Source organism: Protobothrops mucrosquamatus, unplaced genomic scaffold (genome assembly GCF_001527695.2).
Source record: "Protobothrops mucrosquamatus isolate PMUCROS unplaced genomic scaffold, P.Mucros_1.0 scaffold117, whole genome shotgun sequence".
NCBI classification, from domain to species: domain Eukaryota; kingdom Metazoa; phylum Chordata; class Lepidosauria; order Squamata; family Viperidae; genus Protobothrops; species Protobothrops mucrosquamatus.
Genome location: NW_015386489.1, coordinates 1,047,693 through 1,069,680, shown reverse-complemented (window position 1 = coordinate 1,069,680; position 21,988 = coordinate 1,047,693). Strand labels below are relative to the sequence as shown.

Here is a 21,988-nt window from a genome sequence, read left to right as displayed (position 1 = left end):
GTGCCATTGAAATCCAAATATTAAAAAAGCCCCCTTTAAAGGTTTCAGCTAAAACATGGGACAAAAATAGCATTTGACCTTTGGTCTTAAGGGCCTCTTTTTGTAAGTGAAATGCGCTTCTCTTTTTAAATAGGCATATATATTCTGGGGTTTCTGACCTTATAAAACTATATATCTTCTTCCTAGCCCTCTACTATATCCCAGGAACTGTCTCTTGGTTTCTTAATATTTTTTTTAGTAAATTGATCAAATCCATCAGCTCCAGAAGATCCACCAACACCTATTTACAATCAGCAGCAGCAAATTTGACTTTTACAGGTCCAAATTTGCCTATTAAACCTTCTAAGAGAGTTATCCTGCTGAGCAAAGAAAGAAATTCCAATGCCTTCATAATTCAGATGCACGGAGTTCTTCTCCATAATGACCATTTTTAACCAGATCCAGTTAGTACTGTCCAGTCTTCACCATCAACTCTTCAGGCAAGAGAATTATCTAAGATGGGGAAATCTAGGCAAGCCTTCCTAAAGATTTATTCTTCCAAAACATCTTTTACATCAGAACACCTGAAATTCACTCCTTCCTTTTCAGCACTCTGAAGTACCAATCACAGCTCTTATGTCCAGTGTACTTTTGAAAGATATCATTGCTTTCAGTCAGTTTTACTTTTTGTCTTTTTAGGATAGATCATAGGTCCTTAGCAGTAATCTTTCACAATCTCCGAAGATATTTCTGGAAATACCTCCCCAAAATATAAGAGTTAAGCAACCTTTCTGCTACAATACTTTCTTCTAACACTGTCAACTAATTGTGCCTTTTGCTGCTCACATAACAGACAGATTAAATGTCACTATTTCATCCACAGAACTATTCTTTCTTCCAGATGCTACTGTGAGATAATTCCACTTTTTTATTTCAGCTTGGCATGCCTTGATTTTCTTCTCAGTTACATAAACATTTGCAAAGGCCCATGTTCCAAAATCAATCTTGATCTTGCATTTGATCAAGATATCTTGCCTAAATTCTCCCAGCTTTTACAGCCATCGAAGCATGGGTTCATTCTTTACATGGCCATCATGCTTTTGTTTTTTACAATATAGGATAGTTTTGCTTAGATGAACACTTGTATTCCAATGACCTTTTAAAGGGTGTGGTCTTTCCCTTCAGCATTTCATAATAATCAGATTGAGCTTCACAATTTATGTATTTATTCAATTTCTATAACTGCCCATCTCAGACAAGTGTCTCTGGGAACAAATTTATTAGCCAATTTATTGGCTAAACAGCCATGTTCTCTTCTGATCTACACTTACTGCACAAGCAGTCTTGGGTTCTGCATTACTGATGTTGTGCTGGTCTTCCTCCAGCTTAAAAGCTTGCTAGTCTTTCTTATGTGAATCACTGACAATACAGTAAAGAGCTGATTTCTTATCTATAATTGCAAGTCTTTGAATAGTCATCTGTGAATTCATATAACTTCAGTGGGGTTCTGTGCAGTGGCATAAATTCATAGATAATCACCCAAAGAGCTGTGATGATAGGTAACTAATAGTCCTTTTAAATTTTGCTGGCTTATTCTGCTGAGATGAAACAAAGGAGTGATAGCATAATATTAGAGTGATTTTAATATAACCATCTAATTCGTATTATTCATTCTGGAAAAAAACCTGATACCAACTAAAGTTGGATACAGATGAGTGTCACTTATTATAAGACTCACTATAAACGTGTCAATTGTTTTATTCTATTTTAGCTGTTGGGGTCTTTGCCTTGCCATCAAGAGCAAATAGCATAATTCCTCTCACACTATTTGAGTCTGGAAGCAGTAGTGACACGGAATGAATATCAAATCATACATATTTAATAGTTCAGCCTACTTTGTCTGCATGCATAACCATCTACTTACGCTTTAAATGCTGGGAGGTAGGAGTAAATAGAAATACTGCTTAAGTTATAAATAAACGGGAGATGCTTGCTAATATCTGTAGTTGCCCAACTGCTGAAGAAAGTGTTCAACAGTCCCTGGTCCCCACCTGCGGGAGGAAAGGAGAGAAAAAGAGAGAGAGGTGAGTAGAAAAAAAAAGCAACGGTTTAAAAACATTTTCAAATATTCTTGACATGCTATACATAAAATGAATCCAGAAAGTCACAAATGTTCGTGTCTCATCTGAAATATTACTTTGGTAGTTTTGTTGAACAAAATTTAACAAGTTTATTAATACAATTTAAAATCCTGTTTGGTAATGAACAAAACAGCTTTCCAAACATTCATAATTGATTAATTGAAGTGAAGATGGGCCATCTCATTATTTCAGAAGTATGAATCTTTTTTCATGCCAAATAAAAGTTTTTGCTGGTGGAAATCAGTTTAAAAATTGCTTTACGATGTGTATACCTACTTTTGCAAATTAAAGATATTATTTTTAAAAATTTGCTTAGTTCTAAAAAAAGAACTATTAGAAGTTATGAATATGCCCAATAGTGATGTAAATGATTAAAATTGAACCTTTCTGACAAGTGATTTTTGTCTTTATTGATCACATCTATTTATCAGTTGTTTTTCTCAATGAAGAATGTGATCATCCATGCACTGATTTTTTCTGCAAGCATCCCTGACTCATCATGAATTAATATTTAAGGCTTCCAAACTCTTGGCATCTTATCCAGAATACTAGCTTCAGGGAACTCAGATGCGGTTGCATATATCAATCTACATTCGTTAAAATTATTTTGTGAGGCAACAGACATCAAGTAACAATCATTTGGGCCAAGGAACCGTTTATGTTGCCTAGTTCAGTTTAGCAGACAGAATAGTTAGCAACAGAATGACAACAGCATTTTAGAAGCAGCCTAACTCCTTGGATTGATCTACAAAAATTAAGAGTGGGGACTTTTAACTTAAATACTTTGCAAAGTTATTTATTCAATAAGGATTAAAGACTGTGCTATTGCTACAGACACATCAAAACTTAGCAGTCCATGGTAGGTTTTGGTTGGCTCTATCAGAGAGTCAAGATCAAATATGATTCACATTTGAAAGCTGGTACACTTGATTTATATAATTTCTACCTTTAAAAAAAGAGAGTTATTCATTTTCCAAATCATAAAGAGAGTTATTTCATTCATTTTACAAGTCAGAGTAAGATTAGGAATATTCTTTCCACAGTCCTAAGCATACAGATGGAAAACATTACAACAGCAGTTCTGAGTGCATCCGAAGCTATTTGTAATTTCAAATTTGGCAATTGTAGTTGCTGTACCAATTTAAGATTCAGGGCATATTGAACATAGAATGGAAGAGACCCAAACACTTAACATATTTCTAAGGAAACAGCATCTCTGTTTCAATTTCCCACAGCAGAAAGAGTTGTTGTCTGAAATTTGTTCTCAGTGCACCATGGCTATTGCCAAAACATATCCCCTTGATAAGATTTTAAGTGAAATTCAACATGCTTGCATTCTGGGATAAATTTCAAAATAAACTTATTAGGGCATAGCCAAGGAAGGTAATATTAAGATAATATAATCAGAGGGAACACAAGACTTCTATTTGTGTTTTGCTTGAGACAGGAACCAGGCAATCTTGTTAATGTAAGCCATCTAGTATCCTTGCCAGTTTAACTAGTGCCAATACTCATTAATTAAGCCATATAAAAAAACCAAGAGTAATTTAGGACTTAACTTTTAAATGACAAAAAAGTAGCACAAAAGTAGAGTCCTAAATAACTCTTGCTATTTCATATGTGGACTTCGTTTTCCATCTTATTTTGCACTCCATGCTAAAAGAGGCACAAATAAATTTACTGAAAAGCAACAAAATTTAGACAACAAAAACAGCTTCTTTGGAAATTTCTGTTAGCTTCTATCAACTAACACAAGCAACTCCTAAAGTTAGAAAGCAGCAGGTTTAGTTCACATGAATGAAGCTTTAGAATGTGGCTATTCTTATGGGAGGAGGGGAGGGAAGAATTTTCCTGTGATAAACTGTCTGCAGTAATGTAACCTAATTTTCACGCATATTTTAGCAGAGGGAATACAACAGTACAAGTGTGAATAATATCAAAAATATGCCGATACATTATACATCTATGCAATGTTTTCATCTCCTTTTACAATTCAATATAGTTCCTCTAAAAAGCATCTTCCACGTAATTTTCAGCACAGACACTTCATCCAAAAGACATTTTCACATTAGGCGCAATTATAGCAAAGCAAGCAATAAAGCAAGATCCTGTTCTACAAGATAACAAGCCTTTGTCTCATGGACTATTTATGAATGATTTCCAAAATACAGAAAAAATACATAGGGTCAGAATCCAGAATGACAGAGTTGGAAGGGACCTTGAAGGTCCAATCCCTTGCTTAAGCAGGAAACCCTAGGGCTTTATTTTGTCATAGAACGCCCAGAACGGAGTTCCGGCACCTTTTTTGGATGGAACCTTTTAGGGTAGGCAAGGCGGGTTGTATGACATGTGTGAGTTCCAGCACTTTTTTTTTTTTTTTTTTTTACAAAAGAAGCACTGGGAAACTCTATACTATTTCAGATAAACAGTTGTCCAATCTCTTCTTAATAACCTCCATGTTGGAGTACGCTCTACTTCTGGAGGCAACCAGTTCCACTGATTAATTGCGCTGTCAGGAAATTTCTGCTTAGTCCTAGGTTAGTTCTCTTTTTGATTAGTTTCCATCTATTACTTTTTGTTTTGCCTTCAGATGCTTGGGAGAATAGGTTGACCTGCTCTTCTTTGTGGCAGCCCCTCAAATATTTGAAAACTGCTGTCATGTCACCGCTAGTCCTTCTTTTCACTAGACTAGACAAACCCGATTCCTGCAACTGTTCTTCATATTTTTTAGCCTCTGGTTCCCTACTCATATTTGTTGCTCTTCTATGCACTCTTTCTAGAGTCTCAACATATTTTTTATATCGTGTGACCCAAACTGGATGCAATATTCCAAGTGTGGTCTTACAAAGGCATTATAAAGTGATTCACGTGATCTTGATTCTAACCCTCAATGAAGCCTAGTACTGTGTGGTTTTTTTGGCAGCTACAGTGCACTGTAGGCCCATATTTAAGCGATTATCCACTAGGATTCCAAGACCCCTTTTGCAGTTACTATTATTGAGCCAGGTACCACCTATTCTATACCTGTGCATTTGTTTTTTCTTGCCTAAATGTGGAACCTTATTTTTTTCTCTATTGAATTTCATTTTTTAGAGAGGGCCCAATGTTCAAGACTGTTCAGATCCTTCTGTATCTTGATCCTATCTGGAGTGTTGGCTATTCCTGCCACCTTAGTGTCATCTGAAAATTTGATGCGTTCCCCTTCTATCTGCTCATCTAAATCATTGATGAAGATATTGAAGAGTACTGGGCCTAAGACCCCCACTGCATACTTCCCTCCATGTAGATACATTTCCATTAAAGACTACATGGTGAGTACAGTTGGTCAGAAATTATGAATCCATCTATGGTGATGCTGTCTAACTCACATTTTTCTGTCTTATCAAGCAATAGATAGTGGTCTACTTTATCAAATGCCTTACTGAAATTCAAGCAAATTATATCCACAGCATTTCATTGGTCCACTAATTTTGTCACATTATTAAAAATGCAGTAAGATTTGTCTGGCACAATCTGTTTTTGACAAGCCCTTGCTGGCTTTTGGTTATGACTTTGTTTGCCTCTAGGTGTTCGCAGATTCGTTCCTTGATTATCTTTTTCAGAATCTTCCCAGGTATTGATAGGTCTGTAGTTTCCTGGATCCATTATTTTTTTCCTTTTTTGAAGATGGGAACTACTGTATATTTAGCCTGTGTTTCACTGAAAAAGGTCTGTTTTTAGATTATTTTTATCCTGCTTTTATTATAGTTATAAATAATTCAATATGGCTAACTTATCTAATACTCCTTCCTCCTCCTATTTTCCCCACAAGACCACCCTCTGGGGGTGGTTGTGCTGAGAGTGAATGATTGGCCCAAAGTAACTCAGCTGGCCTTCACGCCTAAGACAGGACTAAAACTCAGACTCTTGGTTTCTAGCCTGGTGCCTTGACCACCAGATCAAACTGGATTTTATTCAATTTTTAACTTATATTTTATTATAACTATTATAAATGTTACTATTTTTTATTACTTCTTACTCAGAAAAATAGCATTTATTTATTTATTAAATTCATTTGCCACGATTCTCACCTACAGGTAACTCCAGGTGGCTTACAACAGAGAAACAATTTCCTAATTCTCTGCAAAGAGAATCAAACTAAGTGTCCCTTGAGCCAATATTGTACAAATTAACTTCCTGCAATCTGTACCTACTATTCTCATCAGCCCCAAACAACAGGGTTAGGGGTGATGGGAATTATAATAGAAACAACACTAAGGAAAGGCTACTATAGCTTTTTCCATGTTATGCTCTTGCTTTCTGAATGTAAAAGATTGTGGCCTAATTGTGGAGATTAAAAAAAGCCCAAAAAATCATTCTCCTTCAGGCAAAGGATTATAGAAACAAATAGAAAAACAGGCCAAAACATTACAGTACATTCTCACTTACTATCTGCAATGATTTTCTTCTAAATTGTAGCTGGCCATGCCCTTATTTTAGGCAGCGGTAGCTGCAAAGGGTCAAGTAAAGTACTGTTGCATAAGCGAGTCATTTCTAGTGAGCCAGCCCAATCTTCTTTGGAATTCAAGGGAGGGGGTGGGGAGGGGTGGGGAGAGAGAAACTGTCTTTTTAAAAGCCACTATTTTTATTTTTGTTGCTTTTAACTACTTCAGCAAGTGTTATGATACTCTTGGAAGTTTCAAAGCCTTTGCTTTCAATGGTAAATATGCCAACCTGCTATGGCAAAAATGATAAGTAACCTTCTTTCCTTGAGTGCTGGACATCTGTACTTGAAAGCCAGGCATGACCAAACCACATCAAGTGCATTCACAGCAATTGTCAAAGCAGCAACTTGCCCTCCCTGTTCCATTCAGGCATTTTCTTACCTAGAAAGATTGGTGGGAGATAAGATGGTATTCTTTTGAAGGAGTCTTGCATGGAAAACTGAAACCTGTTCTTTGGAAAATGTTCCAAATTCAAAATGTCTTACGTTTGAAATGCCCTAGTTTGACCTCACTGAAAATACTCCAATCCCGTTCCAATCATTTTGGAAGTGTTCAGAAATGAAATTAGGGTTGTTTGAAATTGGAAACACTTCAGGACTGCTTGGACCATTTCTGGAAAGTGGGGACAACTACTATGGAGCTGTAGCATACACTTTAGCTACTCTTTTATTCTAAAGTGTAGGATATATAATTGATGGGCTTAAGGTACCAGAAATCAGATTCCGGGCTTAGGTTAACAAGAAAACAAATTCTGACTGATAGGACAACCGGCAAGATAACTGACCTAATTACTTGGAGATGCAGCTGTAAGCTTCCCTTTGCAAGGTTGTATTCAAGCAGTAGCTAGAAGCAAAGGGGTTTCTGCAAGGATGCGGGAACCGGTCTTGATGACTTAAATGGCCTCTTTAAACTCTGATGCTAGGAATGTTCTCATCAGGTCTTCTTTTAAGAAAGATCAGTAGCAGTGTGCATTGACATTGTTGCCAAATGGATGTTGTGGTTCATTATGCATTTATCTAACCATGTATTATGGCTTGAAATATAACACTGGTCTGTTGTTTTCTAGAAGAAGCAGAACACATTGCCCTATTCAATATGCCATTAGGTAATGACTCTTGATCTGTCGAAAGACTATCTCTTTGCAATTCTTACTGTAATCATATACACACAGCTGATTTATTGACAGATTGTCCACTTCCTTTTTACTCCACTTTTAGGAAATCTTATTAATGTTTCATACATTCAGGTCCATTGAAATAAAATCCCATCTACTGAACGCTTCAGAAGCACACCATTCTACAAGCATTACACATTTGCTGCAGATTTGTTTTGAACAATCTGATTTAACATATACCCAGACTTTAAATAAAAGATTTTCCTATCACCCAGATAAAATGAGATACGTACCATCAAAGCTGCCTTTCTCGCTGGCAAGTTGTAACAGTTGATTGAATGTTTCAATGGAAGGCCTAAAGACAAAAACCCCTGAATTGAAACAGTCAGGCCAGCCTGGATCTGGGGCTGCAGAAAGTTCTTCTCTTTCAAAAAGTTCATCGATGTTTGACAAGACCTAGTAGGGAATATATGGTTTGCAGGTACAAGTGTATTATTCACCAGCAAAAGAAATGGTAATTTCCTCTAAGATACATTGTTATTACATTGTTTAGACCTACTAATGTTGATAGGTGTTTTTTTTTCTGGAAACTAAGTTAATTGAATGCATTTCAATTCACAATCCATGCCCCATTTTCCTTCCCCAGTTTAAAGTTGTTCTGAAGAATGCTGTCTATATGGCAAAGAGAAGAGACTAGGCATTCTACATAATGGATATATTTCTGTATCTAGCACTACCCCAAAATTCTAGTGCAGTCTGACTTTTTCCTTAAATCACTGCCTATTTATCAACAGGGCAATTAGATGCATAAAAAGTAGATGCTTTTAATGCAATGGATGAAGCCATAATTTACTGTAGCAAAGTATGCAGTTTCTACATATGCCTATTTATTTAGCGTAGGGCAGAGTAAATGGATAATAGTAGTAAAAATATATAAAAGGAAAACAATCCTATGGTACACGTATGATGGATATATGTAGTCAATTTTGTAAGGTATGAGGAATTCAAGAAGTTTTATATATAAGCTATAGGTTGTACTTTAAAAGATGTTGATTCATGACAATGGAATAAGTATTCTATATATTAATACCACATATGTCTGAAGAAGGGCAAATCAAAAGCATCTCATTGACTTACTATGTGGCATATAAATTACTATTCTCTAACATGGACTGAAAACCAACACAACTAAAAAGGATTATCAGCAGCAAGAAAGACATACCATTGTATCTGCATCCATAAACACACACTTTGAATACTGTGTTAGTTCCCAACAGTGGAGTTTTGTCAAAGTAACACCAAGTTCAGGCCTTTTCAATAGTGCAAGATGGGCTGAATCACCACTGTCCAAAACATCCACCAGCTTCACATCATCAAAGACCTTTTCTAAGACTGTCCTATTGAAAGGAATGGTCATGGTTTACATCAATACTCAATGCCACTCACACTCATCCAATAACTGTCTACACTATCCCTAGAACCTGTGAGAAAGCAGACTTCTATATCATATTTCTGCAAGAGCCTATAGGAATTTGCTTGAAATAGATTCTTCTGACAGCAACTGTTTATCCCCTCTAGTATATTTCAAACTTAAAGTGTACAGGAATGCAGACTTGAGATAATGCACTTGAAAGGTGGTGGATTAGTAGCACTGACAGGCTCTCAGAGCTATATGAATAGATGGGTCAGAAAGACCTACACTCTTGATAAGTCAACTGGCTATTTTAAACTAAAGAATTATGGAGTTTTTAGCATTTATGGGATGACTTCTGGGCAGTAGCCAAGAATATACTAGGGTTGCAGAACATACCCAGAACAAACTGATAAGGTTTGAAAACTCTCAAAACTATTAACAATAACTAATCATTGATAATGATTCAGCATTTGCAAAAATGGAAAAGGGGTGTACTGAAAAAAGAAATCCAGATAAACTGAGTTCCAGAATAGAGATGTAACCACATAGAGCAGGAGCAGGAAACAGTGGTGGTGGCTCTAAATTCTACCAACAAAATTTATCTTATTTTGAAATTGAAATTTCTAGTTAGCCGTGTTTACACTAAACAAGAATAATAGTATTTTGAAGTTTTAAGTCTAAAATATTTAATTATTAAATCACCTCTTAAAATTTAGGGGTCTAAAAACCCCTAACAATGTAATAGTATGATGTACAGAGACCTTTTATAGTGCTGCTCTCTTTTCTGTTACTCAATACAAAAGCAGAAGTCCTGGGCAACTGGCAATACTGCAGTACTTCCTCTCTACCAGTTTTACCTTAGATTCTAGGATGATTCACGGTTGTGCAGGAAGGAGCTAAAAGACTTACTGTCACTTCCTTACAGTTCACTGCGGCTTCCTTTATAGCTAGATAGACCGCTTTTGTCCAACTGCCCATGAAACACATGCTGAAGACGCTTAATTATGAAAATTCTGGCATAATTTTTGCCTTTAACGTTTCTCCTGGAATTGAAGGCATTTTTACCACATTTATTTAGACTGGGAGAGAAGAGTAAGTTCTCTGTAAAAGCTCAATTTATGTAAAACATTAAACAAATTTAAACACCCTGCCCTCCATCAAAAAGAGAGACCTTGCATAGCATTTGATACAACCGCTAAAGATTTAGCACAGCAAGCCACAAATCTCATTATGCAAATATTTGAGCAAGCTGGAAAATGTAGTGAAGTTTCTCATATGCTTAGCAAAACATTTAGAATTCAGGCTACAATTTAAATTAGCCTTAAATTAAGAAACAACTATGACTAATTAAACCTGCTAACACACTAACACTATCTTAGTTATCCATATATAAACTTGTCTTTCTTGTTTACACTAACAATAAGTAGTCTAATATCTCATCTTTATAAACATCCCCAGTTGCTAAAATCTTGGTCCTGCATTATTTTCAACATCTATTCTTATGAAGCAAAAAATCTTTCAACTATGTTCAGAGAAGATGTTAAAGCCCCAATGTCAGCATCTGGGTTGTTTGCATAGAATCAATTTGTCTGCTCCTCGTCCAGCACAAGACCCTTCTCTTTACCCCACAGTCTCTAGACAACCCTAAAGTCAAAGGGCCTTCAAGGGCAATTTCCAATGAATGTAGAAATTAAGAGCCAGGAGAAAAAAAGCTATCAATATACACATTAATTCACTACTTAATGATGGCTAGAAAGAAATAATAGTTCCAGGCAGGTTCAGGTTTATTACTTTACAAATAAAATGCTGATTAGTTTTTTCAATGGAAACTGTAAAACATTGCTTGTTCCATTAAGTGAAACAGAAAATATTACTTAAACTATGAAATAACTATTTACATTATTTTTACATATGATTCATCTTAACAAAAGATGGCTTAGCTATGCTCTTAAGGGAAAGTTCACCCAGCTGCATTTATTTTTAATTTATTTTTAACTAAGCACCCACTTGACCTTTGGGTGCACTTTTTCACTGAGGCTGGATGACCATAACGCATCAGGTAACTCACCTCATTGCATCAGATACATGGGGAGTGATCAATACTGTCAACCTCCTTGTCGTTCTGTAATTCCGTAGCGATGATCCAAGGACAAGTGCTCCTTTTACATAGGAATCATTTGTGGCTAGTGTCACAAAAGACTGATCTTAAGGAAAAGAGATATACATTTCATTAATATGGAAAAGACCTGTCACTGCCCATAGTGCATTCTTAGGACCCATCACTTCATTTTATTCTGGCAGTAGTTCCAGAAAGATAGGATTTATGTTTTAGGCTAAAAAGAATTACTGTACTTATATAAGTAGTCCTTGACTTACAATCACAACTGGGATGGTTCCTGTCATAAGTTGATGCAGAGACAATCAAGCAGCTGGTTTGATTGTTGCCACCCCAGGGTGGAGTGGGGTGGGGTATTATACTATACTGTTCTGTACTCTGGATTTTTAATTTTGTAAACTGGCCAGAGTCCTTGGGTTATGTAAAATATGTTCATTAAATATATAATTTTTAAAAATAAAGAAATCAAAACTCATGCATATCTTGATGCAGTTGATATTTACAATTACCTAACCAATAGTGTTAAAACATGCATATTGCAAAGTCCTACCTGTAGGATAGGACCAAACGTCATCCACTGATAGTAATTTAATCCTAACAAAGAACACTTTTCTTTCCTGTCTTTACTGGGCTAATGTAGGAGTAAACAATAAAATATATAACCTTGAACAGAAAACATTCAAAGGGACATGCTCCCCACACATTACTGGGATACAATGTCCCCTTTTGTGCTGTTGTAGAGTTATACTTTTGTGGAGCTGAAATTATCAAGCTTCGTATTATCTGGAAATGGGAAACTTCTATGTCAGTGAAATTATTAGGAAATCTGTTTAGCAATTCAAATTGTGCAAGGTACACTGGCTGTCACAAGTTTAAACTATATATACTAAATGGATTTCTAATTAAATACATTGTTCGCTATTCTTGCATGAGATTCAACTTAGTGGGTTGCAGTACAAATCGCTCAGACTTTCCCATCCATGTAGTACTAAAATAAAGTTTCTACAAATTCCTTAATTTCTCCGCATGGAACCATTATCTAAAAGTTTACAGACAGGTTACAGCAGACCAGCCCAGTCTACTACAATGCCCTCCTTAGGCAATGTCTACATGTTTATATGTATCCAATTTGGAACGGAATATCAGAACTGGTTCTTTGATCATCTCCGAGTATGTGTCCTGAGATGTCTATTGTAAGTAGGCTGATAAACTCAATATTGTATTTTAATTCCTTATTCATTACTTGAATATATTTACACAACCACCTCGCCCATCCAATTGTAGTGGTTGTGCGCCCAGGATTGGGTTCAGAGCGTAAATATATATTTTTCCCATTATAAGCTTCCATAATCAATTGCTCTGTTGGCTGAAAAGAAAACATTTGAAGATGATGCAGTGGTGGTAAGGGAAAAAAAAATACTTTTTACATGTCTCAATACTACATCTTCATTATAAAGAGCTAATCTATTTGAGACAAACCCTTGCAGACCTTAGCTTTCTACCTGCTAAGCAAGTCATATCGCATCTGGAAATTATTATTCAGAGGAATGTAGGCAGCTTAACTCGGAGATATTTCTGCTCTATCAGTAGCTAGCAACTGAAATATAGATGAGAGGCTCAAACTAGCTGATTCAGTGTTATTATTAGTTGCATACGAAAGTCTTGTCCTTTCAACCTGAAAACCTAGCTAGAATTTGTGTTATTAGAGTCTGGACAATGTTTTAATTAAGCCAATGCTAATTTTATTTGCCAATGGATATGCACTCCTTGCTGCTGAAAGTTAAAGTATGATACACTGGCACTTGTAGCCTGTAATTATCATTTAGGAAAGGATGAACAGCCAGTCTGATGCAATAGTTAAGGTGTTGGCCTAGAAACCAGGAAGCTCTGAGTTCTACTTCTGCCTTAGGCATGAAAGCTGGCTGTGTGACCTTGGGCCAATCACTCTCCCAGCCCAACCTACCTCAAAGGATTGTTGTTGTGGGGAAAATAGGAGGAAGAAATATTATATATTTGCTGGCTTGTGTTACTTATAAATTAATAAAGGTGAGACAAAACACAAATAAATGTTATCTGCTTTTACTAAAGAAAGATAAATTGAATGTTAATTCCAAATTGGTAATGTTTAGTCTTCAATATTTTTCTTAGTTATTCAAGACCAATGCTGCTCAAGAACTTCATGCAATTGTATAAATGTTTATAAAATGATTTTGTAGAATCAATCTTTTATTGAGGACCAATATAAAAACAGGAACAAAAGCAAAGACTCCAGAAACAATCTAACAACTTTACCATATAGAAAACATTTTATTAATATATATTAATAAATTTGTATAAACATAAGATATTGTATAAAGATGGTTGTTATATTAATGCCGCATTTTAGCTAAATCAGTATTACTCTACAGGATGAGTATGGATTATATATGATTATATTGAAATAACAAACCAATACAGCAATGCAACTCAGATCACTAATATATTTTTGACGAAAATTTGACAAAATACACATTTTATGAAATTTGCTGGCATAAATTGGGGGCTCAATTGCTTAGAAGGATTTATCAGCATACACAAGTTCACAATAGATAACAATCAGAAAATCTGATATAATCCAGCAAACTCTTATATTTCTGAATATATACTAAACCTGATGTATCAGACTATTTATTATTTGCACATAATTACTGTACACATAATCCAAAATATTTTTCCAATTTAATATTTCTAAAGCTGTTCTTTTACCCCAAAGGTCATTAGTAAAACCACTTTCTTCTTTGGGAAGATGTGATGAGTGGTTTAAGGCAAACTTATCAATATAAACCTAAGACTATTACCCGAGAGTGTGCATTACTTACACCACTTTATTATAACACTACCACAATAATAGGTTTTAAGTCCAATTTCCATTTATTATTATATCCACACACATTTTGGAAAGATCAAGACAAAACATAATTTAGCTTAAACTCAAGGCTATCTAACATTGGCCATTACAATTGCTTGTGCCTTTTACCACTAGTTGTCAGGCCCAAGCCCAAAGATGACACAGTTAAATTCAAGCTAGTCCAATACTTTATTTGCTTACACCTAATAGACAGCATCACAGCTGGCTAAACTATAATGGTCTAACATAATAGATATATCCTAAGAGATTCTAGGGTGTGGCTACTTTGAACCTCTTCCTCTCTCCCCAAACATCCTGGACTGCTCAGACTCTTATTTTGGGCTTCTCATTGGAATGTTCTGGATCCTCCTTGGGAAACTGCAGTGCTCCTGCTGAGATCTCCCTCCCCTCCCCAATTCCTTCTCTTGGTGTACATTCTATCACACTAACCTCTAGAGAGGCAGACAATAGCCATGTACAATGTTTCACGACACCCTTTTTTCAGCAGGTGCAGCACTTGGCTGACCTTGTCTGGAAAGGAGGGTCAGACTTGATTAGTATTTGGATGGAAGACCACTGGGTAATTTTGTGCCTGTAGGTTAAACCACAACACAACTTGCAAGAAGGCAATGACAAGGCTACTATATTAGGAAAACTACATGCCCATGTCCATGAAGTCATCAGAAGCTCAAGGTGATTTTTTAATAAAGCACCCTTAAGGTTATGCTGCAATTTAGAAAGTGAACAAGTGCTTCAAAAATGTTTAATCACTGACACCTGGAGTTAAATGGATTGGGCAGCAATAATGAAAAGAGCACTGTAATTGTTTTTATAAGGTCTACTTCCCAAAGCACACAATACAAGATCAGATAGACTATATCCTGACTCAGCACAAGATAACACGCATGCTTGAAACCAAGTTATATAATTTATGCATAGAAGCATACCAGAGTTGAATTGGATTATGTGTGTGTGGGGGGAAGGGGATGTTAGGGTTGATATTAAGAATGGATGAATGCAGAAGGCAAGGCCTCATTCATGAAATTAATTAAAATGAGAAATGCCTAGGCCTTCACAGTGAATGCTTATGATACTGATTAGGTAGGTAAGAATCTTAACAGCTTACATTGATCAATAGGCTAAACTCTCAAAGTAGAGCTACTTGTGGCAGAACAAAGTTACAAGTAAACATTTAGCACACTATGTGATATTACAGGCATACCTACCCAAGGTTTTGAATTGTGTTTCTTCCTAACAAGATAGCATAGTCAATAAAGGCTAAGCTTTTGGAGAACACTAACAAGAACAAAAATGAAAGGATGACACTTGGTGGAAAGAAACCCAAGTGCCACAGTAAGTAGTCCCTTTGGGGATATGTTATTCTCATCTTTATAACCTATGCAGCTGGCATTGTGGTTGGATGGAAGAAAGTTCTTCTGAACAATTTGCAACAGTAGATTCCTAGTTTTCATTCAGTTCTTAGGGCTCCACAGCAACCCACTTGTGTATCAACTTGAAAGTGAACAGGCCAAAGGTTTAAATGTGTATTAAGAATTCACCATGGTTCTGTGGTAAGATTCCCAGCATGTTTGGACTATAGGCATAGTTCCCATTTTGAAAATAGGCTCAGGCTCCCTCCAATTGGTATTGTACTACATTGAGTTAGTGATTGTGTTAAAGTATCACATTTAAAAATTTATATTCTGATTATGTCCCCAGGGATTTGACAGAATGGTCCTTATTACTTCTACTTACCATTGTCATTTTTGGGGAACAGGTGGATAGCCACTAAAATTATTTCTTTAAAAAGTTTATGCAGCTGATTTATAGTCCTGAGATGTTCTGGAGCTCTGTTTGCAATACTTCATCTTACTTTTAAATTAAATTTATGAAAATGCAGAGGGGACAGAGGGCCTGATGACATTAAGGAGAGTGTCTCTGGCCACTTCGGCATGGTGGAGTCTCACCCCACGACCCCCAGGACTACTAGAATAGGAAACCTACAGAGGTTGCAGTATCTGCAACACTAGATAAGAAACACAGCTAACTGGCAAATTCTATCATAGAGCCAGCTTTATAAATTTCAAACATCTAATCTCATTTACATGGTGCCTCTTCTATCCAATTAGGTATTTTTTTTTAATCAGCCCAAAGATAAAAAAAAGAAAAAAAACCTGACACATCATCGACCAACCCCATAAAACGGTCTATCTGTGCCCTCCGGATTTGCGCGAGCGATACAAACAAGGCTGCCGCTTTAAGAGAAGATACCCAAGGAAACACGCATATGTGCGCGCAGCATGTACGAATTACAAGAGTTAGATTTCCCATCTGGCCGCCAACGCCTGTCACCCGCACGTGCCCCAGACATTGCTCCGAAGACCCCCCCAAAAGAAAGAGGGCGGACGCTGACTTGCACTCCCTGCACGCTACCCACCGGGAAAAGGCTCACGCGCCAGCCTAAAAATAGGAGCCGCCATGCGTAAAACAGGGCAGCCGAGGTCTCCCGAGGACGAGCGCTCCCGCAAGCCGCCTGGCCCAGCGAGCGCCGCTTTCGTTTCCTTCGCAGGACCAGAGCGCCGGGAACGAGGAAGTGCCGCAGCTACTCCGGCTTGTAAGTCACTTGAGGCTAGAAGATAACGCTGGACCCGGGGCGAACTGGGCGGAGAAAAAAACCGGGAGAGGAAACTCGGGCGGATGTATATGACCCGCTCTCCGCAACTGACGACCAAGCCGGCGCGGAAAGGACGCGCCGCCAGCCTCCTTCCGGAGGGGAAAAAAAAAGCGTCATTCGGGCTTACCTGCCATGGTGCCGCTTTCAGTCTTCCAGCCCACTTCACCAACACCCCCCTTTCAGACACTCGCTCCCTTTCCGGAGCTCCACCTCTTATATAGGGCAGGCGGAGCCCGGCAGAAGGGGCGGAGCCTCTAGAATGGGCCAAAAAGGGAATGCCTCCTGTGGGGGGGGGGGCGTACTCACGCTTGCGGTGTACTTGGGAAGGCGGCGGTCTGGCGAGGAACGGGTTGTGGCGCTTTAAGGGCGCACGAACCGCGCAGCGAGAGCTGCGGTGGAAGAAGATATGGTGGCTTGCTAGCTAGAACGGAAAGGGAAAGCGAAGGCTGCATCCTTGTAGAATAAGGTCATTTTAGGCTGGTAGGGAAGATCCGAAATCCCTGGAGAAGGGATACGCTCCAGGAACTTGCTCGCTTGAATGGTACCCACTATAAAAAGCACAGTGGGGTAGCTGCTCTGAAAACTTTGGCCAGTGAAAGCAAGCCTGTGTTGGCAGACACGTCCTCCTGTAAAGTCATGTGGACTAGCAACTGTATGATGTGCACAATTTTCTCTAATCTGAGACCTGCTAGATGTGTTTGACTACAGCTCCCATGATTCCCAGTTACTATGTAAATTGGGATTTGGCCAATAGCCATGGAGGATATTTGTTTGGGAAGGACTCCACTGTTGCATCTTTTCTAGATTGCACTAGAATGGGGTCACAGTTCTTCAATTTACACATTGTATGAAACCACCAGGTAGTTTGTCTGAGCTTAGTTGTGTGAGCCTATATCATAATTTAATCTATAAACCCACTTCTGCTGATGTGGATAATGCCTTCATTCTTGATGTGGATAAAGTCCAAAGTCCAGCTGATGAATTTGAATTTTTAAAAATGCTAGATAACCTGTAACTACTTGAGAGGTTGTGGGAATTACAGGATTGCTGAGGCTAGGATGGATGATAAAGTAATAACAGAGGCTCTCTTGAAAAAAGTGTTGGATGTTTTGCTGGACCACCTCCTAATGATAATCCGTGCACAAAATGTTTCATTACATACACACAAATATGTACATAGCGAACACTGGCGTTTGAAGAAGCAGGGTAGAAAGAGTATTGAAGCTTTTGAGCTTTGGTACTGGAGAAGACCCCTGAGAATATCACGGATAGTCAAGGAAACAGTGTTGAACAAGTTTACTTACATTAGTGTTCAAATGTATAAATGATCAGGCTGAAATTATCATACTTTGACCCTATGATGTGAAGGTCTACCGTAGTTCTCTGGAGAAGGCTGTAATGCTGAGAAAGGTGGAAGGAAAAAGAGTAGCAGCAAGGTAGAAGGACTCAATTACAACAATTTATTTACTTATCAAATTTTAAAATTGGTCACCCCCTCACAGAGGGATAATGATAGTGCACTGTTGGAAGAGCTGAAGGGATCTGGCTGGGGACAGATCATAATAGAGAAAAATCTATCTACAGGTAATCCTTGACTTACAACCATTCATTTAGTGACCATTCAAAGTTACAACAGAACTGAAAAAAGTGACTTATGACTGTTTTTCACACGATTGTTGCAGTACCCCTATGGTGACGTGATCAAAATTTGGACGCCTGGCAACTAGCATGTATTTATGATGGTTGCAGTATCCTGTGGTCATGTGATTACCTTTTGTGACCTTCTGACAAGCAAAGTCAATGGGAAAGCCAAATTCACTTAACAACCCTGTTGCTAATTTAAAACTATAGTGGCAACCATGTTGCTAACTTAACAACTGTGACAAGAAAAGTCATAAAATATGGCAAAACCAGTGGTGGGATTCAGCCGATTCACACCACTTCGGCAGAACCAGTAGCTAATTTTTTGTTGCCTAGGCCCAGAATGGACTTACAGAAGCAGCATCCACACAGAGAACCGGTTGTTCACATATTTGAATCCCACCACTGGGCAAAACTCACATAACTGTCTTGCTTGGCGATGGAAATTTTTGGGCTCAGTTGTGCTTGTAAGTCAAGGACTACTTGTATGGGGTTGCTAAAAGTCTACATTGACACATAATCATATATAAACAACTGAAGACTTGCCTTTATACTGCCATGGATATACTTGTTTTTATGATCAAACACCTAGGAAATATTTCTCATATTTTGGAATCAACATTCCTCGTAATTCTTTAATTAAAATAAAATGAAAATCCTATATTGCACAGACATGTTCTGATCAAAAGGACCTCACTTCAGATTATCAGAAAACAATGAAAGGCATTAGCCTGTTTAGTCATGCTTAAAGTTTACCTGTTTTTCCTTCTTAGTAATGAGCTCGAAATTCAGCTTGCAGCCCTGGATAAACCATTCTGTCTCATGTCTAGTCCCTAATATATAGTTTGAAATGGTGTAAAGACTTCTTTGACTCAAGCTCAACTCCAGGATATATTCATATAATTTTCTTGGCAAGAATACATAATAACATGCTGTTGTCTTGTTGAATACTTTTTTGTCTTCCTGGTTTAGCTTACAACCCTGAGATTTCCTAGTAATAATCCAAGTCCTAACTTGGTCTGACCCGGTTTAGGTTTTCAAGATCAGCCATGGAAGTACGTGAATGAACATAGCCTATGCAATATAATGTATTTGCATAATTTATTCATATCCCACTTTTCATTGAGTTCATCTTGTCCTCACAGCTTCCTCATTATAGGGTAGGCTTGGCTAAGAGAGATTGACTGGTCTGAAGCCACTCACTGGTCTGATACTACTACATTACTATCAGGTTAGTACTATTAAGTTAGGGTAAGTATAACAGTGCTTGAATGTATTGTATAAGAATGTATAGTGCAAGAACATGCAGGTTGTAGCCTAAAGCTCACTAGATGGTTTGTCTTTCAGTTTCAACTGCTTAGAAGACTGGAGGACAACCAGGTATTTATTTATTTATTATTTATAAATTCATTTGCTCTTTTCTGATATATTTGATAAAGAGGTCTAGATATAAATAGTGACAGTCTGAATCTTTGAGGGAACTTCTGTTTGATGCAGGAAACAATTTTATTACATTTTTATCCTGCTTTATTATTTGATAAATAATTCAAGGCAGTGAACATATATAATACTCTTTCCTCCTTATCTTCCCCTCCCCCCAACAACAATCCTGTGAAGTGGGTTGGGCTGACAGAGGCTGGCCCAAGGTTGTCACCTAGCTTTCAAGTCCAAGGTAGGACTACAACTCACATTTTTCTGGTTTCTAACCCGATGCCTTAACCACTTCACCAAATTGGCTCTCCATTTTTATATATGTATGACATTTCATATCCATATCATATATCACTCTGAGCTTTTTAAGAGCTAGCTAAATACAAATTAATGTAGTGCAAATGTAATTTGAATTTTTGGTTTGAATATGCTTTTTAAAAAGACTGAAAGGGTTCTGAACATGGCTGTATTTCTGTTTAGTTTTTTTTATGCTTCTCTATATCTTTTAAGTCTACTTTGCTGCATTAGTTAAAACTTATGAAGAGCAATTTTCTCTTCCCTACTTACTGTATGTATTTCACAATATCCTTTACATTCCATTATATATATATATATAATTTTCTATTGATAACGAGGAGTGGGCATTTGTAAAGAGGAGCAGAAACAGCAAACGCTATCCTATATTGCTATATTGGTGTTTGGTGTATGGTGTGTGTTGGTGTGTTGGTAGGAGTGGTTACTGCTTTAGAAACACAGCATAATTCTTATCCCTTCGATACAAAGAATTGGTCTTTAATTCCTATCCAGTCCTAACCAATCACACCAGTGTTAACTCTACTTTAGAGTAATGGATCATTGATCTTATGCAGTGGAGAGAACCTGATAGTGACACACCCAGAATTGGAATTTTAAGAATATGTTTAATGCCATTAAGAATTATAGATGAGCTTAATGGAATGTCCGTTGTACTAGAAGAGCTCAGGTAGTGTGTGGGAAGCAATTTCATCAGGGATCTTTTTTTGTACATTAAGGGGGGGGGGGGATGTTTCCAAAAGGCGACAGACTGTATTTCAGTTCATTCTGAAGTTGGAGATATGATGTGCTGTTTCTCTTCCCATAACAGTCTGCCTTGTCTCTCCGAATGCGTATAGAGGTTCTTTTCTACCTAGATCTGAACTGTGGTGAGGGCATATCTAAGGAGAGAAAGGCCTTTTTAGTCACCACGCTTAGCTATGAAATTCTTTGCCCAGAAGAGCTAGAGTTCTTCTGGTTTTTTTTTTTAGGAAGACATTTGTTCTTCAAACAATTTAAATTTCAGAAGAAGGAATGTTATGCCTTCTCTGCTTGTTTTAAAAAACCTTCCCCCCCCCCAATGGTGTCTTATTTTTATTTAACTTGGGCATTAAATTTAAATTCAGTCAGCTATTCTGAACGGGACATTAAAAAAGAAAGGGCATTTTGTTTTTCCTGAGCTACAGTAAATATAGTCCAGCCAAAATGGCTCTCTTGATTCTCTACAGAAATGTGGGTTGATCCCCAATTTTTTTTGTTTATCTTCTTCGGCCAGCTTACCTACGCTTTCAAAGATTTCTTTTCAGGAGCCAATTCTATACTGAACTCCGGACTTGTGTGACTGCAGCTGTTAATCATAGTGGATGACTCGAAAGCAGAGGAATCTTTGTTGTCACCACGATAACTTGGCACAGAAGTGTGTAAATTAAAGCCAGTTATACAACCTGCTTTTATACTGGCAGACAGAAACCTTTCCTGTGTTCTGAGAGTATGATCTAAAAGTAACTACGGTGTAAGGGGAAGTGCATGCTGGAAGATAAAAAAATAAAAGTTTCTGTTCTGAAACAATGGAGGACTTAAATTGGATTTTCCCAATGTGCCATTTCTGTCTTGATTTGGATACTGTAGACAGCAACTGACTAGCATGTTAAATTTCATAGCTTCTCCAAAATCAAGCTAAATACCTTGTAGTTTTGCTCTATCTGACTTACATTACTACAAACATTCCTATTCCCCTTTTCTTTTTTCAAGTAAGGAATTAAAGTTGTTTCTTTTATCAAACAGCGGTCCTTTCAAAGATGCTTCGTACTCTATT

The 21,988-nt window shown here is 37.4% G+C and overlaps 1 protein-coding gene across 2 annotated transcripts in view; it reads right to left on the bottom strand.

The window, feature by feature from the left end:
* GYG1 (glycogenin 1) overlaps positions 1 to 17,044 on the bottom strand; it is a 20,662-nt gene extending 3,618 nt beyond the window's left edge. Inside the window, exons 1-5 of one of the 2 annotated variants that reach the window (XM_015812948.1) lie at positions 16,937 to 17,044; positions 11,201 to 11,336; positions 8,941 to 9,115; positions 8,012 to 8,174; positions 1,904 to 2,030 (exon numbers count right to left, since the gene is read on the bottom strand). In XM_015812948.1, coding sequence (XP_015668434.1) covers positions 1,904 to 2,030; positions 8,012 to 8,174; positions 8,941 to 9,115; positions 11,201 to 11,336; positions 16,937 to 16,943 — 608 coding nt within the window. In that variant the 5' untranslated portion in view covers positions 16,944 to 17,044. Of the gene's footprint in view, positions 1 to 1,903; positions 2,031 to 8,011; positions 8,175 to 8,940; positions 9,116 to 11,200; positions 11,337 to 16,572; positions 16,741 to 16,936 lie in introns of those variants that run through there. The other variant, XM_015812947.1, reaches the window with a different exon arrangement.
* Between the last annotated feature and the right edge of the window lie 4,944 nt (positions 17,045 to 21,988).